The 22,202-nt window shown below is 36.0% G+C and overlaps 1 protein-coding gene across 1 annotated transcript in view; it reads right to left on the bottom strand.

Moving 5' to 3' along the window:
* LOC141287684 (serine-rich coiled-coil domain-containing protein 1-like) overlaps positions 1 to 22,202 on the bottom strand; it is an 87,897-nt gene extending 65,695 nt beyond the window's left edge. The window contains exons 1-4 of the mRNA XM_073819827.1: positions 21,045 to 22,202; positions 16,237 to 16,421; positions 4,799 to 4,889; positions 3,976 to 4,090 (exon numbers count right to left, since the gene is read on the bottom strand). Coding sequence (XP_073675928.1) covers positions 3,976 to 4,090; positions 4,799 to 4,889; positions 16,237 to 16,421; positions 21,045 to 22,191 — 1,538 coding nt within the window. The 5' untranslated portion in view covers positions 22,192 to 22,202. The remainder of the gene's footprint in view (positions 1 to 3,975; positions 4,091 to 4,798; positions 4,890 to 16,236; positions 16,422 to 21,044) is intronic.

The raw sequence follows: 22,202 nt of genomic DNA on the forward strand, positions 1-22,202 counted from the left end.
TTGAAACTTTTGCAGAAAACAAATACGGGACTTATTACAAGTCGCCGACATGTAACAGTTGTGTAGAGTACATTCTGTAATAATTTCAAAATAAACCCGCTCTATTTTGGGGCATGCTCTAAAAACTGTACAAATAATTATAAGGTCAGGAAATGTATTCAATTTTCTAGGCTAATTTCCATGCTAATATAATTTGCTCTGTGTCCACATGGGATTCATCCGGTTTTGAAATGACTCTGCTTTCATTACACATGAGGATGAAACTGCCAGCCAGAGTAGAGTAGAGTTTGAAAGAACGTTATCAAATCATACAAACTGTCGGCGCACTCAATGCCCATGTCAATACATCAGAGAAAGTTGGTTCTGATCGTTTAGGGAACAAGATGCAAAGCTGTGGATGAAGTAGGACTCGCATCCACTGAGAACACAACTGTATGAATCAGTTTAATCTCACGTCATTTTTGACGTGACTGTATTTCTTGACATGTTAGTTAGCGAACGCTGTAGTTCACTTGCTCGTTTATGAATTCATTTGATCAAAATGCTTCAGTCTGGCTAAAGCTGTGCTTCAGTTTGAAGGGATAGTTCACCCAAAAATTTAAATTCTGTTTTTAATTACTCACCCTCAAGTTATTCCAAACCCATAAGACCTTCATTCTTCTTCGGAACACAAATTAAGATATTTTTGATAAAATCCAAGAGCATTCTAAACCCTGCAAAATAACTTAATTTGTGTTCTGAAGATGAACGAAGGTCTCAGAGGTTTGGAATGACATGAGGGTGATTAATTAATGACAGAATTTTCATTTTTGGGGCAACTATCCCTTTAACATAGTACGACAATCCTTTAAATAAGTGTTGATGCTCCAAAATGAAAATTCTCAGAATATCACAATATACTTAAACTGACACTCTGTAAACAAAAAACTTCCTTCCATCAATATATCATCCATCATTATTTACATGATGGATGATGACGGATCATTTGACATGCTTGCTGATGATGATGTCAAAGATTCTGTTACTAAATGTAATGTTTCAGCCAAATGTTCAGTTTTATACACGTTAAGCGTTTTTTTAAATGTGGCCAAGTGTTTATTAATAAACATTTAATAGCTTTTCCTTGCTTATATCAGTAACGTGTCAATAACTGAAGCAGAGATTACTTTAATGACATTTTCGGTGTCTGGATCAAAATCTTTCTGTTCTGTTTCACAAAAGAAAAAGCCATTGATGTTTGAACCAACATAAGAGTGAATAAAGGATGACAGAATGTTCATTTGTGGTTGAACTATTCCTCTAAGGAACTAAAAACAATAAGCACTTTTTAAGGATTTAAAAAACATGCATTTATTTGTTAAAAACTACAGTAAAAACTGTAATACTGTGAAATATTATTACAATTTTGATCAATTGTTTTGTATTTGAATACATTTTAAAACGTAATTTATTCCTGTGATGGCAAAGCTGAATTTTCAGCCATTATTCCAGTCTTCAGTGTCACATAACCGTTCAGAAATCATTCTAATATGCTGATCTGGTGCTAAAGAAACATTTACTATTTTTATAAATGATGAAAACAATTGTTAATATTTTTGTGGGAACTGTGATACTTTTTTGATAAATAGAAAGTTGAAGAGAACAGCATTTATTTCAAATATATATTTTTGTAACACTGTAAATGCCTTTACTGTGACTTTCGTTTGATGAATGTACTGCATCCTTGCTAAACAGAAGTACAAATAAAAAAATAAAAAATAAAACAAAATCAGTAACACTTTATAGACCTTTTTCCTTAGTAAACCAAGAGCGCCGCCATTACGAATTCTAACGTCAGATTGGATGCTCTTCTGTTCCGGTCTCCATAGGAACCTATTCAAATAGCCCTCATCTGTTTTTAACGTAGCTAACATTGGCAGCTTCGTGTCATCTACACACTCATTAAACTTGGAGGGGTGAGGCACTGACAAATGACGGTTATTGCAATATTGTCAAGTGATGGCGCTATAGAGCCATGTGCTTTTTAAAAATATTTTAATAGGTTTAACATTAGATTATCAACTTGGAATATAGATAATTTGACTAGAAACATTGGAGACCGGAAATGCAAAGCATTCTTCAGGTTAAGAGTCAGACGTGACTTCCGCGTTCAGGAAAAACATCTATAATAAGGTGACGTGTTATCTTTAGTTAGTGTATTAACTAACATGAACGAACAAACAATGAACAACACATTTTTTACACTATTTAATAATCTTTGAGTGTTAGATATGTTAGTTAACACAAATACCGTCATTGTTTGTTCATGTTAGCTCACAATAACAAACACAACTTTTAATAAAGCATAATTAAATTCTAAAATGAACATTAACTAAGATTAATAAATGCTGTAAGAGTATTGTTCATTCTTAGTTTGTTAATTAATGTAGTTAACTAATGATAACTATGGAAGCCTGTTTCCACCACTGAATAAAAAATAAAAAAGGTAATTGCCACTTTTTAATCTCACAATTCTGACTTTTTTCTTGCAATTGCGAGGTTATATCTCGTAATTCTGACTTTTTTTTCTCATAATTGCGTCATATAAACTTGTAACTGACTTTATAACTCACAATTGTGAATTTATGTCTCACAGTTCTGAGAAATAAAGTAAGAATTGCAGGATATAAACTCACAATTGTGAGAAATAAAGTCAGAATTGCGAAATATGTACTCGCAAATATGAGGAAAAAGTTTATATCTCACAATTCTGACTTAATTCACAATTGTGAGTTTATAATCACACAATTCTGACTTTATTTCTCAGAATTGCTAGTTCATATCACAATTCTGAACTGCAAGATATAAAGTTGCAATTCTGACTTTATAACTCGCAACCGCAACTTTTTACCTCACAATTCTAAGAAAAAAAAAGTCAGAATTGCGAGTTATAGTCCAGTTCTGAGAGAAAAAAAAAAGCCTGATATGTTCACAGAATTGCAAGTTTATATCTCACAATTCTGACATTATTTCTCAGAACTGCAAGATATGAAGTAGCAATTCTGACTTTATAACTCGCAACTGTGACTTTTTACCTCACAATTCTGAGAAAAAAGTCAAAATTGCGAGTTATAAAGTCCAGTTCTGAAGAGGAAAAAAAAGACTGATATGTTCACAGAATTGCAAGTTTATATCTCACAATTCTGACTTAAACTCGCAATTCTGAGAAAAAAAAAAAGTCAGAATTGAGAGTTATAAAGTCCAGTTCTGAGGAGAAAAAAAAGACTGATATATTCACAGAATTGCAACTCACTGACTGAACTCATAATTGTGAGTTTATATCACACAATTCTGACTTTATTTCTCAGAACTGCAAGATATGAAGTCGCAATGCTGACTTTAAAATCTGCAACTTTTTACTTCACAATTCTAAAAAAAAAGGCAGAATTGCGAGTTATAAGTGATGTGAAAAAAAAGACTGATATGTTCAGAGAATTGCAAGTTTATATCTCACAATTCTGACTTTATTTCTCAGAACTGCAAGATATAAAATCGCAATTCTGACTTTACTCGCAACTGCGACTTTTTACCTTTTGTAAAAGTGTGTATTACGCAATTCTGAGGAAAAAAAGTCAGAATTGTGACATAAAAAGTCGCAATAACCTTTTTTTATTTTCTATTCAGTGGCGGAAACGAGCCTCCATAATAAACCTTATTGTAAAGTGTTACCAAAAAAATCTATTTCTAATATCCATTTTCTTGTAATGTTGGCAGGCAAGTACCAATGTGAACTACAAGTTTGGCTAGGCCAGCAGAAAAAAATCCAAATGTTGAGCTCTTCAAATCTATTCAGATTCATGAAACAATTGGATGATCATTGTGTGGTTTGTAACAAGGTAAACACCATTACTGAGTCATTAAAGCGGGCATGTAACATTATCCCCACTGTTGAAACATTCATGTTCACAGTGTGTCTGTGAAATTGTGAAAACATACCTGAGGGTGGGCTCCTTGGGCTCTCTTCCAGGGGTCCGGTCGGTGGATGCCTCCAGGGGTGAGGGCAGCAGGTTGAGGCAAGATGCAAGAGACTGACTGGAATCCTCCCGGGAGGCTTTAACAGCAAATAAAAAAAAATAAATAAAAAAAACCCTGGGTGAAAACAAGCTTCAACTTTGTTTTCATGAAATAAGGGATTTATTTACATTTTAAGACATTTTTGTACAAAAAAAGCCTAAATTTAGTAGTGTTAGATGGCCAATTGTCCAATAATCTGGGTCCTGAAGCAAAACCACTTGAGAACCACTGATCCAGTGGAAGTTCATGCTAAAACAACTTCATGCACAGGCGCTGCGCTATTTACTTCTCTTGCGAAAAAACTGCTTTAGTAAATATCAGCAATGACATTCGCAGTGTTTATCTGTCTAGAGGCTCTGCCTGTGGTGCATGTTAACGTGTAGCGTCACACGCGCTGATGTAACTCCTCCCGAAATATCAGAACATTTGGAAAATTAAGATGACGACATGACTAATTCATAATTGTATTCGTGCATAACTTCATGGTGTAATATTTTACAAGGTATTAAAATCTAGAAGTCTTCTTCCGCTAAAGTAGGGAGGAGGATAAGGTCTCATCTTTTTTTATCAAGGCAAAAATCATTTCTTCAAGCGATGCAGCTATTATAAGAATGTGTAATTACTATAACAAGATATTCAAAGATTTAACAGCATGAATATGAATGAGAGAAACGCCATATAACATGTTTGAGAGTCTGAAGCAAAAAGAAGAGAGCAACTGGAGTCAACTGGAGTGAAAACATACCATGGTGAGGTCGCTGGTCATCAGAGAGGTCAAGATCCAGCATCAGGTCATCCTCATCCAACTCAGATGAGCCAAGGTTATTCAAAACATCCTGGAAAAGCGAGAAAAATGATCATGTAAGAGTGAAAATATAACATTTTTGCTAAAGGAGAGCTCTGTGAGTATGGCTCTTGCTCCATTTTACATCACATGCCATAAATTGCCAACAAATGGTGTAAATGATGTAGTTTCACAGACAATGGCATTTTACAAAGATATTTATTGTTTTTTAAGTAAGTCTCTTATGCTCAAAACTTCATTTATTTGATTAAAATACAGGAAAAAAGTAATATTATGAAATATTATTGCAATCTACAGTTTTCAATTTAAATTCACTTTAAAATGCATTTTTTTTCTGTGATGTAAATCTGAATTTTTATCTCCATCCTTCAGAAATCATTCTAATATGCTGATTTATTATCAGTGTTGGAAACAGTGCTGCTTAATATTTTTTTTGGAACCCATGATACTTTTTTCAGGATTCTTTGATAAACAAAAAGTTAAAAAGAACAGCATTTATCCAGAATAGAAATATTTTCTAACAACTTAAGTCTTTGCTACCACCTTTTATCAATTTAACACATCCTTGGTGAATAAAAGTATTCATTTCTTTCAAAGAAAACTGACCCCAAACTTTGAATGATAGTGTACATTCTTACAAACAATTTTTAACGTTTTATTCATCAAAGAACCCTGAAAAAAAAGTATCACAGGTTCCAAAAGAATATTAAGCAACACAACTGTTTGCAACATTGACAATAAACAGAAGACTGAAGTAATGATGCTAAAAATTCAGCTTTGCATCACAGGAATAAATTCCATTTTAAAGTATATTAAAAAAAAAAACAGGATTTTAAATTGTAATAATATTTCACAATATTACTGTTTTGTCTGTATTTTTAATCATTTTTTAAAGTGTTTTAATGAGCAGGAAAGACTTAAGCTTAGACATTAAAAATCTTAATGATCCCAAACTTTTTAATGTGTAAAATGTAAGAAATATACATTGATAGCATGTAATATTTATTTCCAGTTCTTACAGTAATTTACTTGTATATATAAATTTGGATTTATAATCAGAATTAAAAGTAATAATAATATAAATGCATTATATCCTTAAAGTACATAAATTAGTGGGGAAAAAAATATAGCTATTTAATGGCACAAATCATTTTTGTTTGTTTGTTTGTTTTAAATTAATACATACTGTATCATTTCTTTGAGGTTAAGCCAGTAAAAAAAAAAAAAAAAAAAAAAAAGTAAAAATGAGGATGAGTAAATATTTTATGACCAGGCTAATAAAATACATTTAAAAAGTCCTTACTGTTAAGACCTGGTATCCATAAAAGATTGATATTTTACCATTTATGCCATTTTAGACTCCATTTTAATGCATCTACTTTGCAGTTAAAGGTGACTAATGACTTTCTTAAATTTAGCCCGAACCTCCAGCTGCGTGTCATGGTCTCTTTGTTAACGCAAGATGACAAAAGAGGATTTAATTTAATTCAAAGACGCCTCCACAGCAACCTTTCCACACATCTGACTAAACAGCGCAAAAATTCCACTGTGCACTCAAGAAGCAGAAACCCTGTATCGCTCAGGCTCAAACCAAAGTGGGCTTCTGGGTTTTCTGATGTTTTTCAAAGTGTCACACTGCCATCTTGTGTCCAGAATGAAAAAAACTGTTTAAAAATGAAAGCTATAGGTGGAGGGGAAAAAGGAATACTAAAACAGGGTCGTTTATTCTAGCATGCACCGGACTCAGCAAAGCTCTAATGTGGAGTATTTCAAGCTAATCTTATTTAAAAGTGCATGTAAAAGACAAAAAGGCAAAAGAGCGGCTATTATGTCCTATTAAAGTGGAGAAGCGCAGTTCTGTGGCTAATTAAGCAGGACAGAGCAAAGTACTGCATAGTGCATCAGGACAGAAAAGTGCCTTAACTTTGACTTTGCTAGAAATTAAAGGGTGGCTGGGCAGCTAATTAAGACTCTCAGGATATGAAGAGGCCTGGCCTTTAACTCTGTGAAATATTACGATGCCAAATGACAAAATGAACATAATGCATCACTACTATTACAATCTTAGTAAGAACGTAATATTGATGAAGTGAATGGCCTCATTCATTGACCTGTCCAGACAGCTTATTTAGATATATTAAAACTAAAATATACTAAAAAAATGGTCATGGTTCATAAATGTCATTGTCAACATAAACCACAGAACACAGGTTGGTTTTGTGCGTAAGCATGCCAACTTTCGCAATCAACAAGGTCACTAATCACAGATACAGAGATTGACAACAGAAGCATAAAGGACAAAAACTGCCAGTGCTCGATAAAAATGTCTGCGTGGAAAAAAAAAAAAAAGGTGATGAGATGATATGAGATGATAGTCTTTTTTTTTTTTCCTCGAGCGTTTATTTCTGAGGGATTGAGAAGGTGACAGAGAGCTGACATTTGGTGTGACTCACTCTCCATCTCCCGATGTTCAGATTGATTTTTTTGATCTTTTCATGTCAGTGTCAGGAGAAAACATGCTTTACTTATTAACAAAATATCCTGCGGCCCTTGACAAAAAGGCCAAATCAGTTCAATGGCATTGTAAACAACTTTTCCTCCCTTCGTTTTTAAGAAATCACTTCTAAAAAAAAAATATCCCTTTGAGAAAATAAACAGAAACACTATTTTAAGGAGGCAACCTAAAAGGTTTCACATTTGCAGGTTATGCAAGTATACACCCTCAGAAACATTCACAACAAATCTGTGCTGCTACCAGAAATTGTTATGAGGAGTCAGAAAACATTTGCACAAATGTATCCTAGGGATTAGGAAATGACCCAACCTGAACTCGGGGTGCCTGCACTTAAGGTCCAAGAAACTTTAAAGTGCCTTGAGAAAGTATTCATATGCCTACATTTTTGTTATGTTGCTGCCTTTTTTCCACATCAATCTACAATCCATAGGCCACAATTGTAAAGCAAAAACAGGTTTTTAACATTTTGGCAAATTTATAAAAAAATACAAAACTGAAATGATTCCATTGCATAAGTATTAATACCCCTATCTGGGACGGATGAAATTTAACTCAGGAGCATTCATACTGCTTATAGATGTTACTAAATATGAGTGAAGTTAACCTGTGGCAAATTCAATTGAATGGATATGATTTGGAAAGGCACACTTCTTAATTAAAAGGTCAAACAGCACAAATGCATATCAGAGCAAAAACCAAGCCCTGAGGTTAAAAACACTGCTTGTATAGCTCAGAAACAGGATTGCATCAAGCCACAGATCTGGGGAAGAATTCAGAAAAAAAAAAAACTGCTGCATTAAAGGTTCACAGAAGCATGCAGTCTCCATTAGCCTTAATGGAAGAAGTTTGAAACAACCAGGACTCTTCATAACGCCAGCCTCCTGGCCAAACTGAGCAATTGATGGAGAAGAGCTTTCATTAGAGTGGTGACCAAGATCTTGATGGTCACTCAAGTTGAGCTCTGTGATCATATGTGAAGATAGCAAAAACCAACATCACTGCAGCACTCCACCGATCTGGGCTTTATGGCAGTGTGGCAAGACTCAATCCTCTTCTTAGTGAAGACAAATGAAAACACACCTGGACTTTGCAAAAAAAAAAAAAAAAAAGCACCTGAAGGCTCCTTAGACTGTGAGAAACAATATTTTCTGGTCTGGTGAACCTCAAGTAGCAGGGACTGAGGGACTCAAAAGTAAAAGTAAAGCTTAACACAGCAAAATATAGAAATAGCCTTAATGACAACCCAGTCCAGAGCATTCAGGTTCACCTTCCAAACTTCCCTTCAACTTCCAACAGGACAATGACCCAAAGCACACAGCAAGAGTGGCTTATAGACAACTGTGGATGTCCTTGAGTGGCCCAGCGAGAGTCTGGGCTTGAACCAATTCAAACATTTCTGGAGAAACCTGAAAATGTGTCTTTCCCCATCCAACCTGACAGAGCTTGAGCGGTGAAGAGGTTAGGAGAAAAATGGCATATAATCGCCAAATAATGTTGATGTACAAAGCTTGTCGCATCATACCCCAAAAAAAACTTGAGACTGTAAAAGATGCTTTAGCTAAGTACTGAATTAAGAGTATGAATACTTACAGTATGCAATGTACTTATTTCAGTTTTTATTTTCAATAAATTTACGAAGTTGTAAGAATTCTGATTTTGCTTCGTCATAATGGTTTATGGAGTGTAGACTGATGTGGGGAAAAAAGTAATTTAAAGCAGTTGACATGTTCAAAGCCCAGAACATAAACGCATCACTAAAATAATCCATGTGACATCGGTGGTTCAACCGTAATGTTATGAAGCTACAAGAATACTTTTTGGGTGCAAAGAAAACAAAAATAATGACTTGATTCAACTATTTCTTCCCCAGAGAGTACCACCCTGCATACGTGTGGTGACCTGTTGTTCTAACTTAGAACCTGGATTCACTGCGCCTTGTTTTTAAGCAGAGGAATGCACACGTATGTGTCATGGTATTGTTGTGAATGTCAATCAAAGACTGACACAGAAGAGAAAAAATTATTGAATAGAGTCATTATTTTAGTTTTACTTGTGCATGGAAATTATTCTCATAGCGTCATCAAATCAAGGTTGAACCACTGATGTCATATGGACTATTTTAGCGATGTCCTTACTACCTTTCCAGGCCTTGACCGTGGCAGTTGTGTTGATGTCTATGCAGGATAGATTTCTATAGCAGAAAGCTCTTGGATTTCATCTTAATTTGTGTTCGGAAGATGAAGGTCTTGCGGGTTTGGAACGACATGAGGGTGAGTAATTAATGACAGAATTTTCATTTTTGCCTGAACTATCCCATTAAGTCAGTAGTGATTATTTTTAGTTGACGCTGGACACTGGTGTTATAGGGCTGACAGATAAATCAGAATAATTAACTGTCAGCAACAGTATTACAGCTCTTTTGTACAAGTTTCAATAACGCTGCAAAGACGACCTCAATTAAACAAAAATCATCGAATTTCAAGTCTAGGCCACAACGTATTCCTGATTCAATAAGGCAGCTTTCTCATAAGTGAAAGTCAGGCCCTTTAGGCACATTCATCTAACCAGCACTGGCTGCTGCCAAATGTTTCATTCATCAGCAAGACCAAAGTCTCCTGCTCTACAACACGAAGGCTGAGTGCAAGCTAAAAACAATTAAGCTGTATCAAACAAGAACCATCTTTATGCAAATGAAGCTGCAAAAGGCAAACTATCAAACAACACTTACGCGATTTACAAGCGTGTTAGCCAAAGATTACAGAAATGGGAAACAACTGTAGTTCCTCAAATGTTAATGTTTGAAGAACACTGAGAGCAGTAACTGGCATGCTTCCCTTGAGAGCAGTGAGCAAGACCGCAATTTCTCGCTGTGACAATGGAATGCTTCCCTTTTCCTGCCTGTCTTTGTGTTTAAATTAAAAGTTATGTGAGTTGGGCCTGTAAAAAGTATGTTAATGAGCATTTCCATTCTCTGGTGATTACAGAGTCAGCTTAGAAAAATCTACAAAAAGACTTTTAAAGCAGAATCCACACACACATAGAAATCTCTCTTTTAAAATAAAAATGAGTAGGTAGCAATTGGTATTTAAAATGGAACATTCAGAAATAATTCAAGAAAAAAAACGAAATAAATAAATAAACATCAGTGTTATTCATGCTGAAGTTCATTTTGAAAATGGCTAACGCTTCAGTGAGCGAGTCAGTTATTAGACCACTTCATACAAACAACTTGTGAGTTTGGGACATGCTTGAGACTGATTCATTAAGAACCGACTCGTTCATTCGCAAATCGGACATCACGGATAACAATGTTCATTGTTCCGTGCAGCATGCACAATGCAAAAAGCTGCCCACTCTCTGAACTTCACTGCAGAATGACTGCACCATAGAAGAGGATTGTCCTTTAACAAATCCGTTTCATCCGGCAATTAAAACGTAGGCTCACATATCCATTTATCTTTATCAGCCACAGCTTCGATAACACAATCTGGATCCTCGAAGTCACCCAAAACACACAGCATGTTTCCTAAGATTTACGATTTCTGTTGACAAACCTGATCAGACACAGTGCCTTCAGGATGTAGCCCCATCCAAGAACAACTGCCAAACAGGATAATGTAAATGGAAAGGCCAGGTCAGCCCAGCCACGTTAAAGGTAACCCTCACTCAGAAATTTTGCACGGCACATGACTTGATGACAAATTAGCAGTGGCACCTTAGCAAGCATTAAAGAACAATAACACAGGATGTGGCGTTTTCCTCCGCTACGCTGGAAAACAAGAGCAATTACTTTGGCCTCAAGCTGTGCAGGTGCAGGCTACACTATTCAGAAACAAAACAAAGCCTTTAGAACTTTGTAGGAACTAGCCAGAAGTTTGAGCCATTGTTTTACATTACTAATTGAAAGAATGTTTTCCTGTAAGGGTTGTGTCTAAAACCTCACTCGAGCATAATTCTTTATCTATCAGCCCTTTAACACTAATGACCAGCACCAGCTAAAAATAGTCACTGCTAACCATTCAAAAAGTGTTTTTTTTTTCTTGAAGGAAATTATTTAGCAAAACTGCATTCAACAGAAATGCATTAAATGATTCATAAGTGACATTAAATGTTACAAAAGAAGTTAATCAAAGAATCCTGTATTGCAGTTCCCACAGAATAATAAGCGGGAACATTTTTTTGATCACCTAATTAAAAGAGAAGTTTACTTCAAGAACAAAAATTTACAGATAAATGTACTCAGGAAAGGAAAGGAGGTGACGAGAGGCCAAGTATGGTGACCCATACTAGGAATTTGTGCTCTGCATTTAACCCATCCAAGTGGACAGTAGTGAACACACACACACACACACACACACACACACACACACACTGTGAACACACACCCGGAGCAGTGGGCAGCCATTGCTGCGGCGCCCGGGGAGCCTTGCTCAAGGGACTCACCTCAGTCGTGGTATTGAGGGTGGAGAGAGTGCTGTACATTCACTCCCCCCACCTACAGTACAATCCCTGCCGGACCTGAGACTCGAACCCGCAACCTTTGGGTTACAAGTCCGACTCTCTAACCATTAGGCCACGACTCACCCCCTTGTAATCCAAGATGTCAGTGCAACACAAGACCAGCGTTTGAGGTTAAAAAGTATATAAATTGTAATTTTAAAAAAATTTGCTAGATAAGACCCTTCTCCCTCTGCTGGGATCATTTACAAGAGCATTTGGGATTGTTTGAAGCCGCATTTAACATAATGTTCATAATGTACATAATGTTCAAACTCAGGGCCCCATAGAAGGGGTGTGTACATTATCTGTAAATTTTTACTCTGGAAGTGAACTTCTCCTTTAATATATATGAATGATTTCTGAAAGATCATGTGACACTGAAGTCTGGAGTAATGTATGCTGAAAATTCAGCTTTACCATCACATAAATAAATTACACTTTAAAATATTAAAATAGATAAGGTATGTTAAATTGTATATATGTCACAATATTGCCGTTTTTTGTATTTTTGATCTTGGTGGGCATAAGAGATTTCTTTCAAAAGCATTACAAAGTCTTACCAACCCCAAACTTCTGAATAATAGTGTACATTTATCAGTCACATATCCGTCACAAATCAGTACTTTTAAAGTAGCAAGCTACTAGGGATGGGTTAGTATGGTTGACTCTCCTTTTACGTATCTAATAACCAACTTACCAGGTCGACTAGTTAATATTTTCAGCAGTTGTGCATTTAAATTTATTTGTTTGTTTGTTTGTTTTAACGGCATATCTGCAACAATAGCTATATTTATGGAAATATTAACCATCAATTTAAAGGGATGGTTCGGAGTAGAATTGACTTCATTGCTATGCACTCCGAAGCCCATCTAAATACCCCATCCGAAGTTTTTTTTACCTTAGTCGAACATTTATGGAGATATTAGAGTTTTTCGAATTGCTTGTTACAGGAGTGAATGGTACATGTGATGTATCTCGTAAATTGCACCACTAAACGTGCAAGTAATCTTACCAAACTTGTACAGTAGTGTAAATAGGTTATGTACTCACAAAACGCTGCATCAGAACATTTGTAAGTCCACCATGAGTGTTTTAAAAACACGTTTTAGCCGATCCCTACTAGTCTCAAAAACTACAAATGGCGACACATCGACGTCACTTCCCTGGTTTGAAAAAAGCATGTAAAAGTCCTCCTACTACATCTGTGTGCATGTCAACTTGTAGGAGGACTTTTACGTGCTTTTTTCAAACCAGGGAAGTGACGTCGACGTGTCGCCATTTGTAGTTTTTGAGACTAGTAGTTCTCGGGTAAAACGTGTTTTTAAAACACTCATGGTGGACTTACAAATGTTCTGATGCAGCGTTTTGTGAGTACATAACCCATTTACACTACTGCACAAATTTGGTAAGATTACTTGCACGTTTAGTGGTGCAATTTACAAGATACATCACATGTACCATTCACTCCTGTAACAAGCAATTCGAAAAACTCTAATATCTCCATAAATGTTTGACTAAGGTAAAAAAAACTTCGGATGGGGTATTTACAAGGGCTTCGGAGTGCATAGCAATGAAGTCAATTCTACTCCGAACCATCCCTTTAATACATCATTTACAGCAATTACAACAATAGTATTGATAAAGTTCTTTCAACCTACCCAATGATTAAAATTCTAAAACTCTTCCAGGAAAGACCTTTTTAAAAGTAAAACGTCTCATATCTTTTAAAATTAGACATTCTATTAAAAAATATTTTACACTCAATATTCTTACACGAGTCACAAACTGGTTTCTCCTCCCCTTTTCATTTGTTCATTTAAAGGATTAGTTCACTTCCAGAATAAAATCCTGATGACTTACTCACCCAAATGTCATCCAAGATTTCTGTCGTGTCTGGTCTGTCCTATCACAATATCACAAGGCAAAAATGCTAAAAATAAATCTTAAAAAAAATAAATAAATAAATGAAGTTTTTGAGAAAAACACGATTTTTCTCAATATAGTGAACTTCAGTGGGGACCAACGGGTTTAATGTCCAAATTGCAGTTTCAATGCAGCTTCAAAAGGCTCTACAGCCAAGGGATAAGGGTCTTATCTAGTGAAACGATTGGTCATTTAAAAAAATAAAAATAAATAAATAAAAAAGGACATTTAAATACTTAACATTGCGTGACGTAGGTGGAAGTACCCAGTGTTTACAAAGCAAACGTGCAAAAAGTAAAAAATAAAAAAAGCCAGAACAAAAGTTGGAGCAAATGAGATCGAGTTTTTAACCCTACCCTACCTTTCCGAACCAGATTACAAAGACGAAGAACTAACCGTGCATTTATGGTTAAAAAGTATATATATTTTTTTTTATAAAATGGCCAATCATTTCACAAGATAAGACCCTTGGTCCTCGGCTGGGATCATGTAGAGCTCTTTGAAACTGCATTGAAACTGCTATATGACTGAAAAAAGAAAGACATTAACATTTTAGATGACAGAGAGGTGAGTAAATTATCAGGAATCTTTTATTCAGAAAGTAAAATAATCTTTTAAACAAAGACAGTTTTTAAATATTTGAAAGTGTTTTAGAATGTTTTAGTATGCAGTACCAAAGTCCTTTTCAATGAAAGTCTGTTCACTTGGCAGCCATATTTTGCAACACCAGCTATTTTGAGCATCCAAGACCAAGCCCTATCTACATGAATGGGGAAAATCCTAAAATCACAAAAACTGCTTGTCGCACTCATTTAAATAACAAATCAAATCATCCACAAAATCTGACATAAACTGTAAATAAATGATGCTCAAACAGAGTTGTAAAAAGCTTCCATTCAGGTTGGCCTGACCTCCTGAGTCTCAGGACAATGATTGTCTCTAAAGTAACTACAGCTTCTAATTGCAGCTGCAGTGATGTGATGACTTTAACAATTTGCAACTGGTTTTCTTATTTAGAAGGCAGGTCTAATTTCACCATAATGCATGTTGTGTTTTCTCCCATTCATAGTAATAGGAGTACACCATCTTTGTACATCTGAAGTCTTTGGTAGTACTATCAGTTAGTACTGCACATATATTTGTTCTCATGGAAAACACAGCTACATGAATTAAAGATCTGCTTGTGCTCCACCGCCTTCAGCAAACTTCAACACAATCACTGTTGGACTTCAAATGGCCTGCTGTGAACAGTGCTCCTGTTATTACGCATAATCCACAGGTTTATTGCGAGGTCTTGTGAAGAGATTAAAGGACAGTATTTTTCTGGATTCTGCTTTTAATAAACAGATGGCTGGCTTTAATAAATACTCACAGTACAAAAAAGCTGTTTTATGCTGTGAACTAGATATTTCACAGTCAAAGTATTTCTAATGAAACTGAACTTTTGAATGAGGAATGAGAATCCATGAAACTCAGTGATTAAGTTACAATGAAGCATTACATAAGACACAGTAGTTCAGTTTTTGAGAACAGTCTGCTCTAGGTAGATTCACAGCAGTGTCACACTTTCCCATTTCGTAATTATTGATTTAACTGCACTCCACGGCATATTCAATGACTTGGAAATCTTCCACCTACTTTGGGCTTTTCAATTACTTTTCAGAGTGGATTCGATTGTCCTTTTTTTTTTAGGTCTCAGTTCTGCCACAATACTGGCTCACCAGAACTTGGACCTTCTAAGTAAAGGCGTATTTATACTACAATCAATCACTTCTTGAATGCACACAACTGCTCTCCATTTAATCAATCGTTTGACGTTCTTTCTTCTGTGGAACACAAAAGGGAAATTTTTGAAGAATATCTTGACCACCCTTTTCAATATAATGAATGTTAATGAGGACTGTATCATATACAACATATGACAAGAATTCTGAAGGTCACATGTCTGTGTTTATCTCCTTTTGTGTCTTTTAAAGCTTGAAAGCTTTAGTCTTCTTTCACTGTAACTGCGTTGAAACAAGCAACCAGTACATGATTAAAAATACTTTGTGTCACTTATTTTATTGAATTAGTTTTTAGATTTATATTTTTCTCTGTAATAACCCTAGTTTGTTCCAGAGAAAAAGCAAGCTGTAATAATAGCCAAAATAATAACTGAAATTTCAACTATCCCTCTAAAAATTCAATTCTGGAATCTCCTACAGAGGGAAAGTGACCCATAGATACTGGCCCTGCTGACCTGCTGGGTAAAATGGTGTGAGAGGATTAGTCTCTTTAATTAAGCACTGCGATTATATCGCTGGGTGGGAATTTAATCCCTCGGAAAGACACAGTGAGAGTCTACATCAATGGTCTTACAAGACAGTTATGCATTTAACTCAAACTCTATGACTGATTTTTGAAAATGTGAGCTTGAGCAGTGGAATTTCATTATACTTACCAGGCTGCCCAGTTTGGAAGATGAGGAACTGGTTCTCTGTTTGGATAAAGAGTTGCCCTCCATGCAGTGAGGATCCCTGAGATTGAGGTGAAGTCTGGGTCCTCCTGCTCCCTCAGAGGCCGACCGTAGACGTCTTTCCATGCGCATTACTTCATGGTACGGGCTCACGCTGCTGCACATGGAAACTGTGAAGGATACAAACATAAAAAGATTAGAGAATCATAAAAAAAAATCATATTCCTCAAAACAAAGAGCTGCTGGCCAGCAGTTTTGAGTTATGAAGCAGTGTACATTAACAATCACAATCATTCGTTATTCACTATATGTGACCCTGGACCACAAAACCAGTCATAAGGGTCCATTTTTTGGATAGTATTGTTAGGATAGGACAATATATAGCCAAGATAAAACTATTTGAAAATCTGAAATCTAAGGGTGATATATTTATGGTAGGAAATTTACAAAATATCTTCATGGAACATGAACTTTACTTAAAGAGTTGGCATAAAAGAAAAATCGATAATTTTGACCCATACAATGTATTTTTGGCTATTGCTACAAATTTACCCATTTTACTTAAGACTTTTTAGTGGTTTGGGGTCAGATTTTTAAATGTTTTTTAAAGAAGATTTTTATGCTCATCAAAGCTGCATTTATTTGATCAAAAATACAGACAAAAACAGTAAAATTGTGAAACGTTACTGCAATTTAAACAACTGTTTTCTATTTTAATATACTTTAAAATAAAATTCAGTGTCACATGATCCTTCAAAACAAACAAACAAAAAAAGAAAAGAGCAGTATTTATTCAAAATATAATTTTTTTGTAACAATACACACTACTGTTTAACAGTTTGGAGTCAGCAGACTTTTTCTCTTTTCATTTCTAAAAGAAATTAACTTTCTTAACTTACTTTTAATCAGCAAATATATAATGTTACATATATATTGCGCACATAATGTTTACATAAATAATCATAAATAAATATTTTACATTAGTATCTAAGATCCATAAAATATTTAATACAAGTTATTACTTGTATGTACAAACATGACAAATAAATTGCAGTGTATATAAGATATATACATATATATTCAAGATATACACTTTATATATTTAAGTTACAATAAAGTGTTATGGAAAATACACATAAATGACTCTAAAATGCTACTGTGAATTGCACTTCTATGGAAAACAATATTCAAATGCAGTGTAAAAAATAAATATGGAAACCACCGTGTTACCAAGTTTCCTCTCTTTAACTGAATTATTATCTCGCTGTTCTGCACGTACAGAGACAGATCTCAATGGACTTTATATTAGGTTTTAGGTCACTATCTGAAGAATATGTAAAACATGTAGCAAAGATATTAAATACACAAAGAAGAAGTGTTAACCCTAGGATGCATCAGATTTGCATAAAATAAATTTAGTTTTGTTTATTTCCTAAACTAGATATTCAAATCTAAACAACGTAGATGTGTAAAACAGACTGTACTATCATCATAAATGCTTTAATCCTGGATCCTACTGACACAAATACTAACAAGCATTGCAAAGAAAATATACTGTGAAATATACAGTGAAAGCCCAAAACCTACACAGTCAGAAGAAAAACTGCAGAAAAGGACACAGTGATTACTGTAAATATATTCACAAGAACAACTACACATGCAAAACATAAACTAGCTAAAATTTCCAGCAAATCTAAATTAAACAAAAAGGGTTTCTGGAAAAACTTTTATTGCCAATATAATCTGCCTGCCAACACGGAAAACAACAGACTTGACTACATCCAGACATCTTTCCTTCTATCTAAAGATAAGTGAGTATGACTAAAACATCTTAATAATCTTATAAAGAGCTTAATCATTTACATGAATTTTTAATGAATGACCCCAAGCCTATAATTGTTAAATGAAACCATTGAGTGTAGAGTTCACTCTCTCCTGCAAGAGGATCTGTAGTAAAGCCAATATCAGGTCACCACTAGAGGAAATTCAATACAGAGGAGCTGGTTAGTTTCCCATAAACCTTGAAGCCACAGGCATTCTGGAGTGAAAGCACTCATAAGGTAGAAGTATAATTTACAGAAAGGAAATCACAGGTTGTAAGAAAACTACAGCCAAACTGGAGCATAAAGCATTGTTTCTAAAGGGAGGGTAGAATGCTTTTTTAAAAAAAAATGAAGTTACCATTTTTTGTTTGCGTGTATAAAAATACTAGTTTAAGCTTTCAGCAGTTCCAGAGCTGTGAAGATCAGTTTCACATTCAGTTTAAAGTTACATGTTATGCAGAGCGTTTTCAGGTTATTACATGAGGGCTTAAATGTCATTTTAAAATCATAAATATGACAATTAACTAGGCCTATGCGTTTCCCTGCTTATAAAAATAAAAATAGGCCTGAAATACAAAAAAAAAAAAACAGTTTTTAATCGAATGGTGAATCATATTGATTTATAGTGATATTTGTGTGTTGTGCACTCCTAAACTTTTTCTCAGAGAGATATTCTTTCTATTCTTTCTTTCACAATGATGTGCTTGAAGAGTATACTCTAAGTGGGATGAGAAGAGCTTTGTTAGGACACATGCTAGATACATGGGTAAGCCACATATTTTAAGATTATTGATCAGCATGCCTAATGTTTTGATTATTAAACAATAATACTAAAGAGTCTGATCTCCTTCCAAAAATGTATCAAATGTAAGTTTTTGGTATGTTTGCACTGTCATTTGTTTATGAATTATGACTTTGTTGCATCGTAAGAAAGAATGGCATCTACACTAATACTAAAGCCGTTTTGTTCTTATTCCGAGGCCACTGAGGCCACCCAGATCAGATGGTCATTGCAGTTCACTGGATCCAGTCCGGATCCAGTTCGTATCCAGTCCAAATGGTGGATCAGCACCTAGAGACGACCTCTACAGCCCTGAATGTCGGAGCGGAGCGGAGACCAGGACAACTAGATGAGCCCTAGAGACAGGTTTCACCCTAGTGAACACCTCGTCAACTACTCACCCATTGGCGCAAGACCACAGGAACCAGACAAGTCATCTACTCAATCTGACTTTATTGCAGCCTAGATTTAAACTGCTGGTTTTTTCAGGCCAGAGGAGAATGGAACACTATTTCAACACATTATTTCCCTGTTTTACACTGTAAACCTACTTTGACACAATCTGCATTGTAAAATGCACTATATAAATAACGGTGACTTGACTACTGTACTTGATACTTGTCTCTGATATTTCACCTGATAAATGGATGACAATATTTTCGTTATTTAGTTTTCCAATTTTACTGGAGCACTTTTGTGATGCTGCAAATGTGAGTGGCTATCTAGCTTGGCTAAAAACTTCAGAGTAATGCTGAAAACAAAGAATGAGACTACTCTCTCCAACGAGGTCCAAACTCTTAGCAAAGACGGTTGTTTAAGCTGATAAATGTAAGCATTACAAACCTTATGACATTAAAAGCACATATGGACCAAATAAGAATATGTATTCTGTGCCTTTGTATTGATTTGCCTTGACATTATGATGTTTTAATTGTTGTAAAAATGTGTTTTTAGATGTATTGAAAACACTGAATGTGAAGAAATTTTGGTGCAGAGAAATATATTTAAAATATTTAAATTAAATAATAAATAAATGTACACGTGTATTGTTTTGTGGGTTTATTTTTTAATATATTCACATGAACACTGGTGCAGTGTTGACCAGTTAATCCATGAGTGTTGATTTTGAACACCAAACTTGGTGTTTTTTTTTTTATCATCCATTCTGGTGTTCAAATTTTACACTGTAAGAGTTTGTTTTTAACACTGTCAGGGTGTTAAAAATGTTAACACTTTCAAAAGTGTTAGTTTAACACTTTACTGGTGGTATCCATATATACACTGGTAAAGTGTTAATTTTAACACTGAGAGAGTTAAATTCACCCTTTAAAATTTGCAGTGTACATTAACCGATCATCTTTTCTTCTTTACTTAAAGCACGGAAATAAACATGAATGAACAACAAAAGTATTTTAATGAAACCGCAGAAAGACGTCAGTACACACAATGTTTCAAAATTAAGTCGACCGAAGTAAATCTACTCTCCTGTATGATGTGTTTGTTGGACAGAATGGCGGATTCTGCATTATGATTGGTCAGATCACTTTTCAATCAAGCTGTTTGTAAAGGGTCAATTAGCATATTACACAGCTCTCTGAAATACTTCATGCTGAAATACTACATATAGCTGTGCTAGACTGTGTGTCTCTGAGGTCCCTTCTCATTTATTAAATACATTTCAAGTCACATCACTATTTCAAGCCTATTTTTATTATGGCAAGCAGCCATGTAATAAGCAGGAAAACGTGCATATAGCTGGTCACGTCGTTTGTCTTTACTACGTATTAAAACAACCATGAAGACTTAATTTTCTGTGTTAAACCAGAAAAAAAAATTAATGCATACCTGTTGTACCCAACTTATGCTGTTTTGCATTGGGTTTTTTTTCCCCAATTTTTAAAAACTTTGGCACCCATGGCCTCATGTGATATTAAAGTGTCCATCAATAGAGCAGTTCATTATCTTGGTGGAAGCATAAAATTAGGAAGCTCTGAGGTCATAAAAGCTAGAGATGAAATCTTAATGAAAGATTAGTGAAACTGGTTTGAAGATCAAAGATTAACATGTTTCTGTCATGGAACAAGTATGTGAATACTTTCCCTCGAAACTTGTTCCTCTAAAAAAAAAAACAGAAACAGAACAGCCTCTGTACAAACACACAAAACAGTAACTGAGTTGACTGACATTACCTGTGTGTGGCTTTCTCAGGTGACTTGACCTGGTCTCCAGCTTGCTCAGGCCTGATGATCTTCCAGCCTGCTGGATGAGCACAGTGTTCCTGGACCGCCTCTCACGGGCCTCTGGATTGGAGCTGCTGCCTTCACTCAGTTCTGGAGCTTGCTCAATCTCACTGGCCTCTGACTGATCAGGGTTAGCATTAGGGTTAGGGTTAGCGTCAGGGTTAATCTCTTTCACTGTCTGCAGCGTGACTGGTTCTGTAAGGGCAGTGGTGCTCTCGCACTGTGTGTTGGCTGTGTGGCTGGTATCTGGCAGTACGTGCTTTTCCGTGTTGGCCTGGACTGGGGTGAAGGACACCTGCGAGGTAGAAACAGCTTGGCTGAAGTTTTCAGGTGGAGCAGCTGGACTGGGTGCTGGCAAAGCGTCCACTTCTGAGACAGAGTCTTCGGTGACAGGAACAAAATCGGATGGTGTTATTGCCGTGGTGCGGTCTTCTGAAATCATAGGCGACTGTAGAGAACTCTCAACCAGTTCTCCAGGCCAAGAACCTGGAGTACCAGTTTTAGGAGGATCTTCCACAGCATCCTGACCTTTGCTCTGGTCTGGGACATTGGACGAGTTCTTGGAAAACCGTTGGTGAGCTGATAAGGACTTGGGCAGCAGGTGCTTCTTATGCTTGGAAGATCTTTTGCTGCTCACATCATCGAGGAACCCTGAATCATCTCCCTCATTAGTCCCTGAGCTGATGCAATTAATAAACACGTTGCGGTTGGTGGATGGTTTCTCGAGGTCTTCCGTCTGAGAGCGGGTGATTTTTTTCTTATGTCCGCCAAATCCGAATGAATGTCGTGTCTTTGAGGCGGAACCGTCTCGAAAGGTGACTTCAGATCCCTGGCTGCGATTGTCCAGGCTGAGCTGGGTCGGGTCACTGTTCCTCTTGCAGTGGAAGCTGAGGGACGGTGTGCGGAACAGGCTGCGGCGTTTGCCCGTGCTGCTGGAGCTGGAGTTGGTGCTGGAGGGAGAGGAAGTGTGGACGCCATTGCCGACACCACCGGAAGAGGGCGAGGAGGGGAGCGAGTCCTGCCTCTTTCGCACGCTACGTCTAAAGATGGGAAGCCTGGAGACCAGGGTGGAGCGGCGTGTCCCTGATTCGCCCATTAATATCGAGC

This window comes from Garra rufa, chromosome 15 (assembly GCF_049309525.1).
Source record: "Garra rufa chromosome 15, GarRuf1.0, whole genome shotgun sequence".
Taxonomy (NCBI): Eukaryota; Metazoa; Chordata; class Actinopteri; order Cypriniformes; family Cyprinidae; genus Garra; species Garra rufa.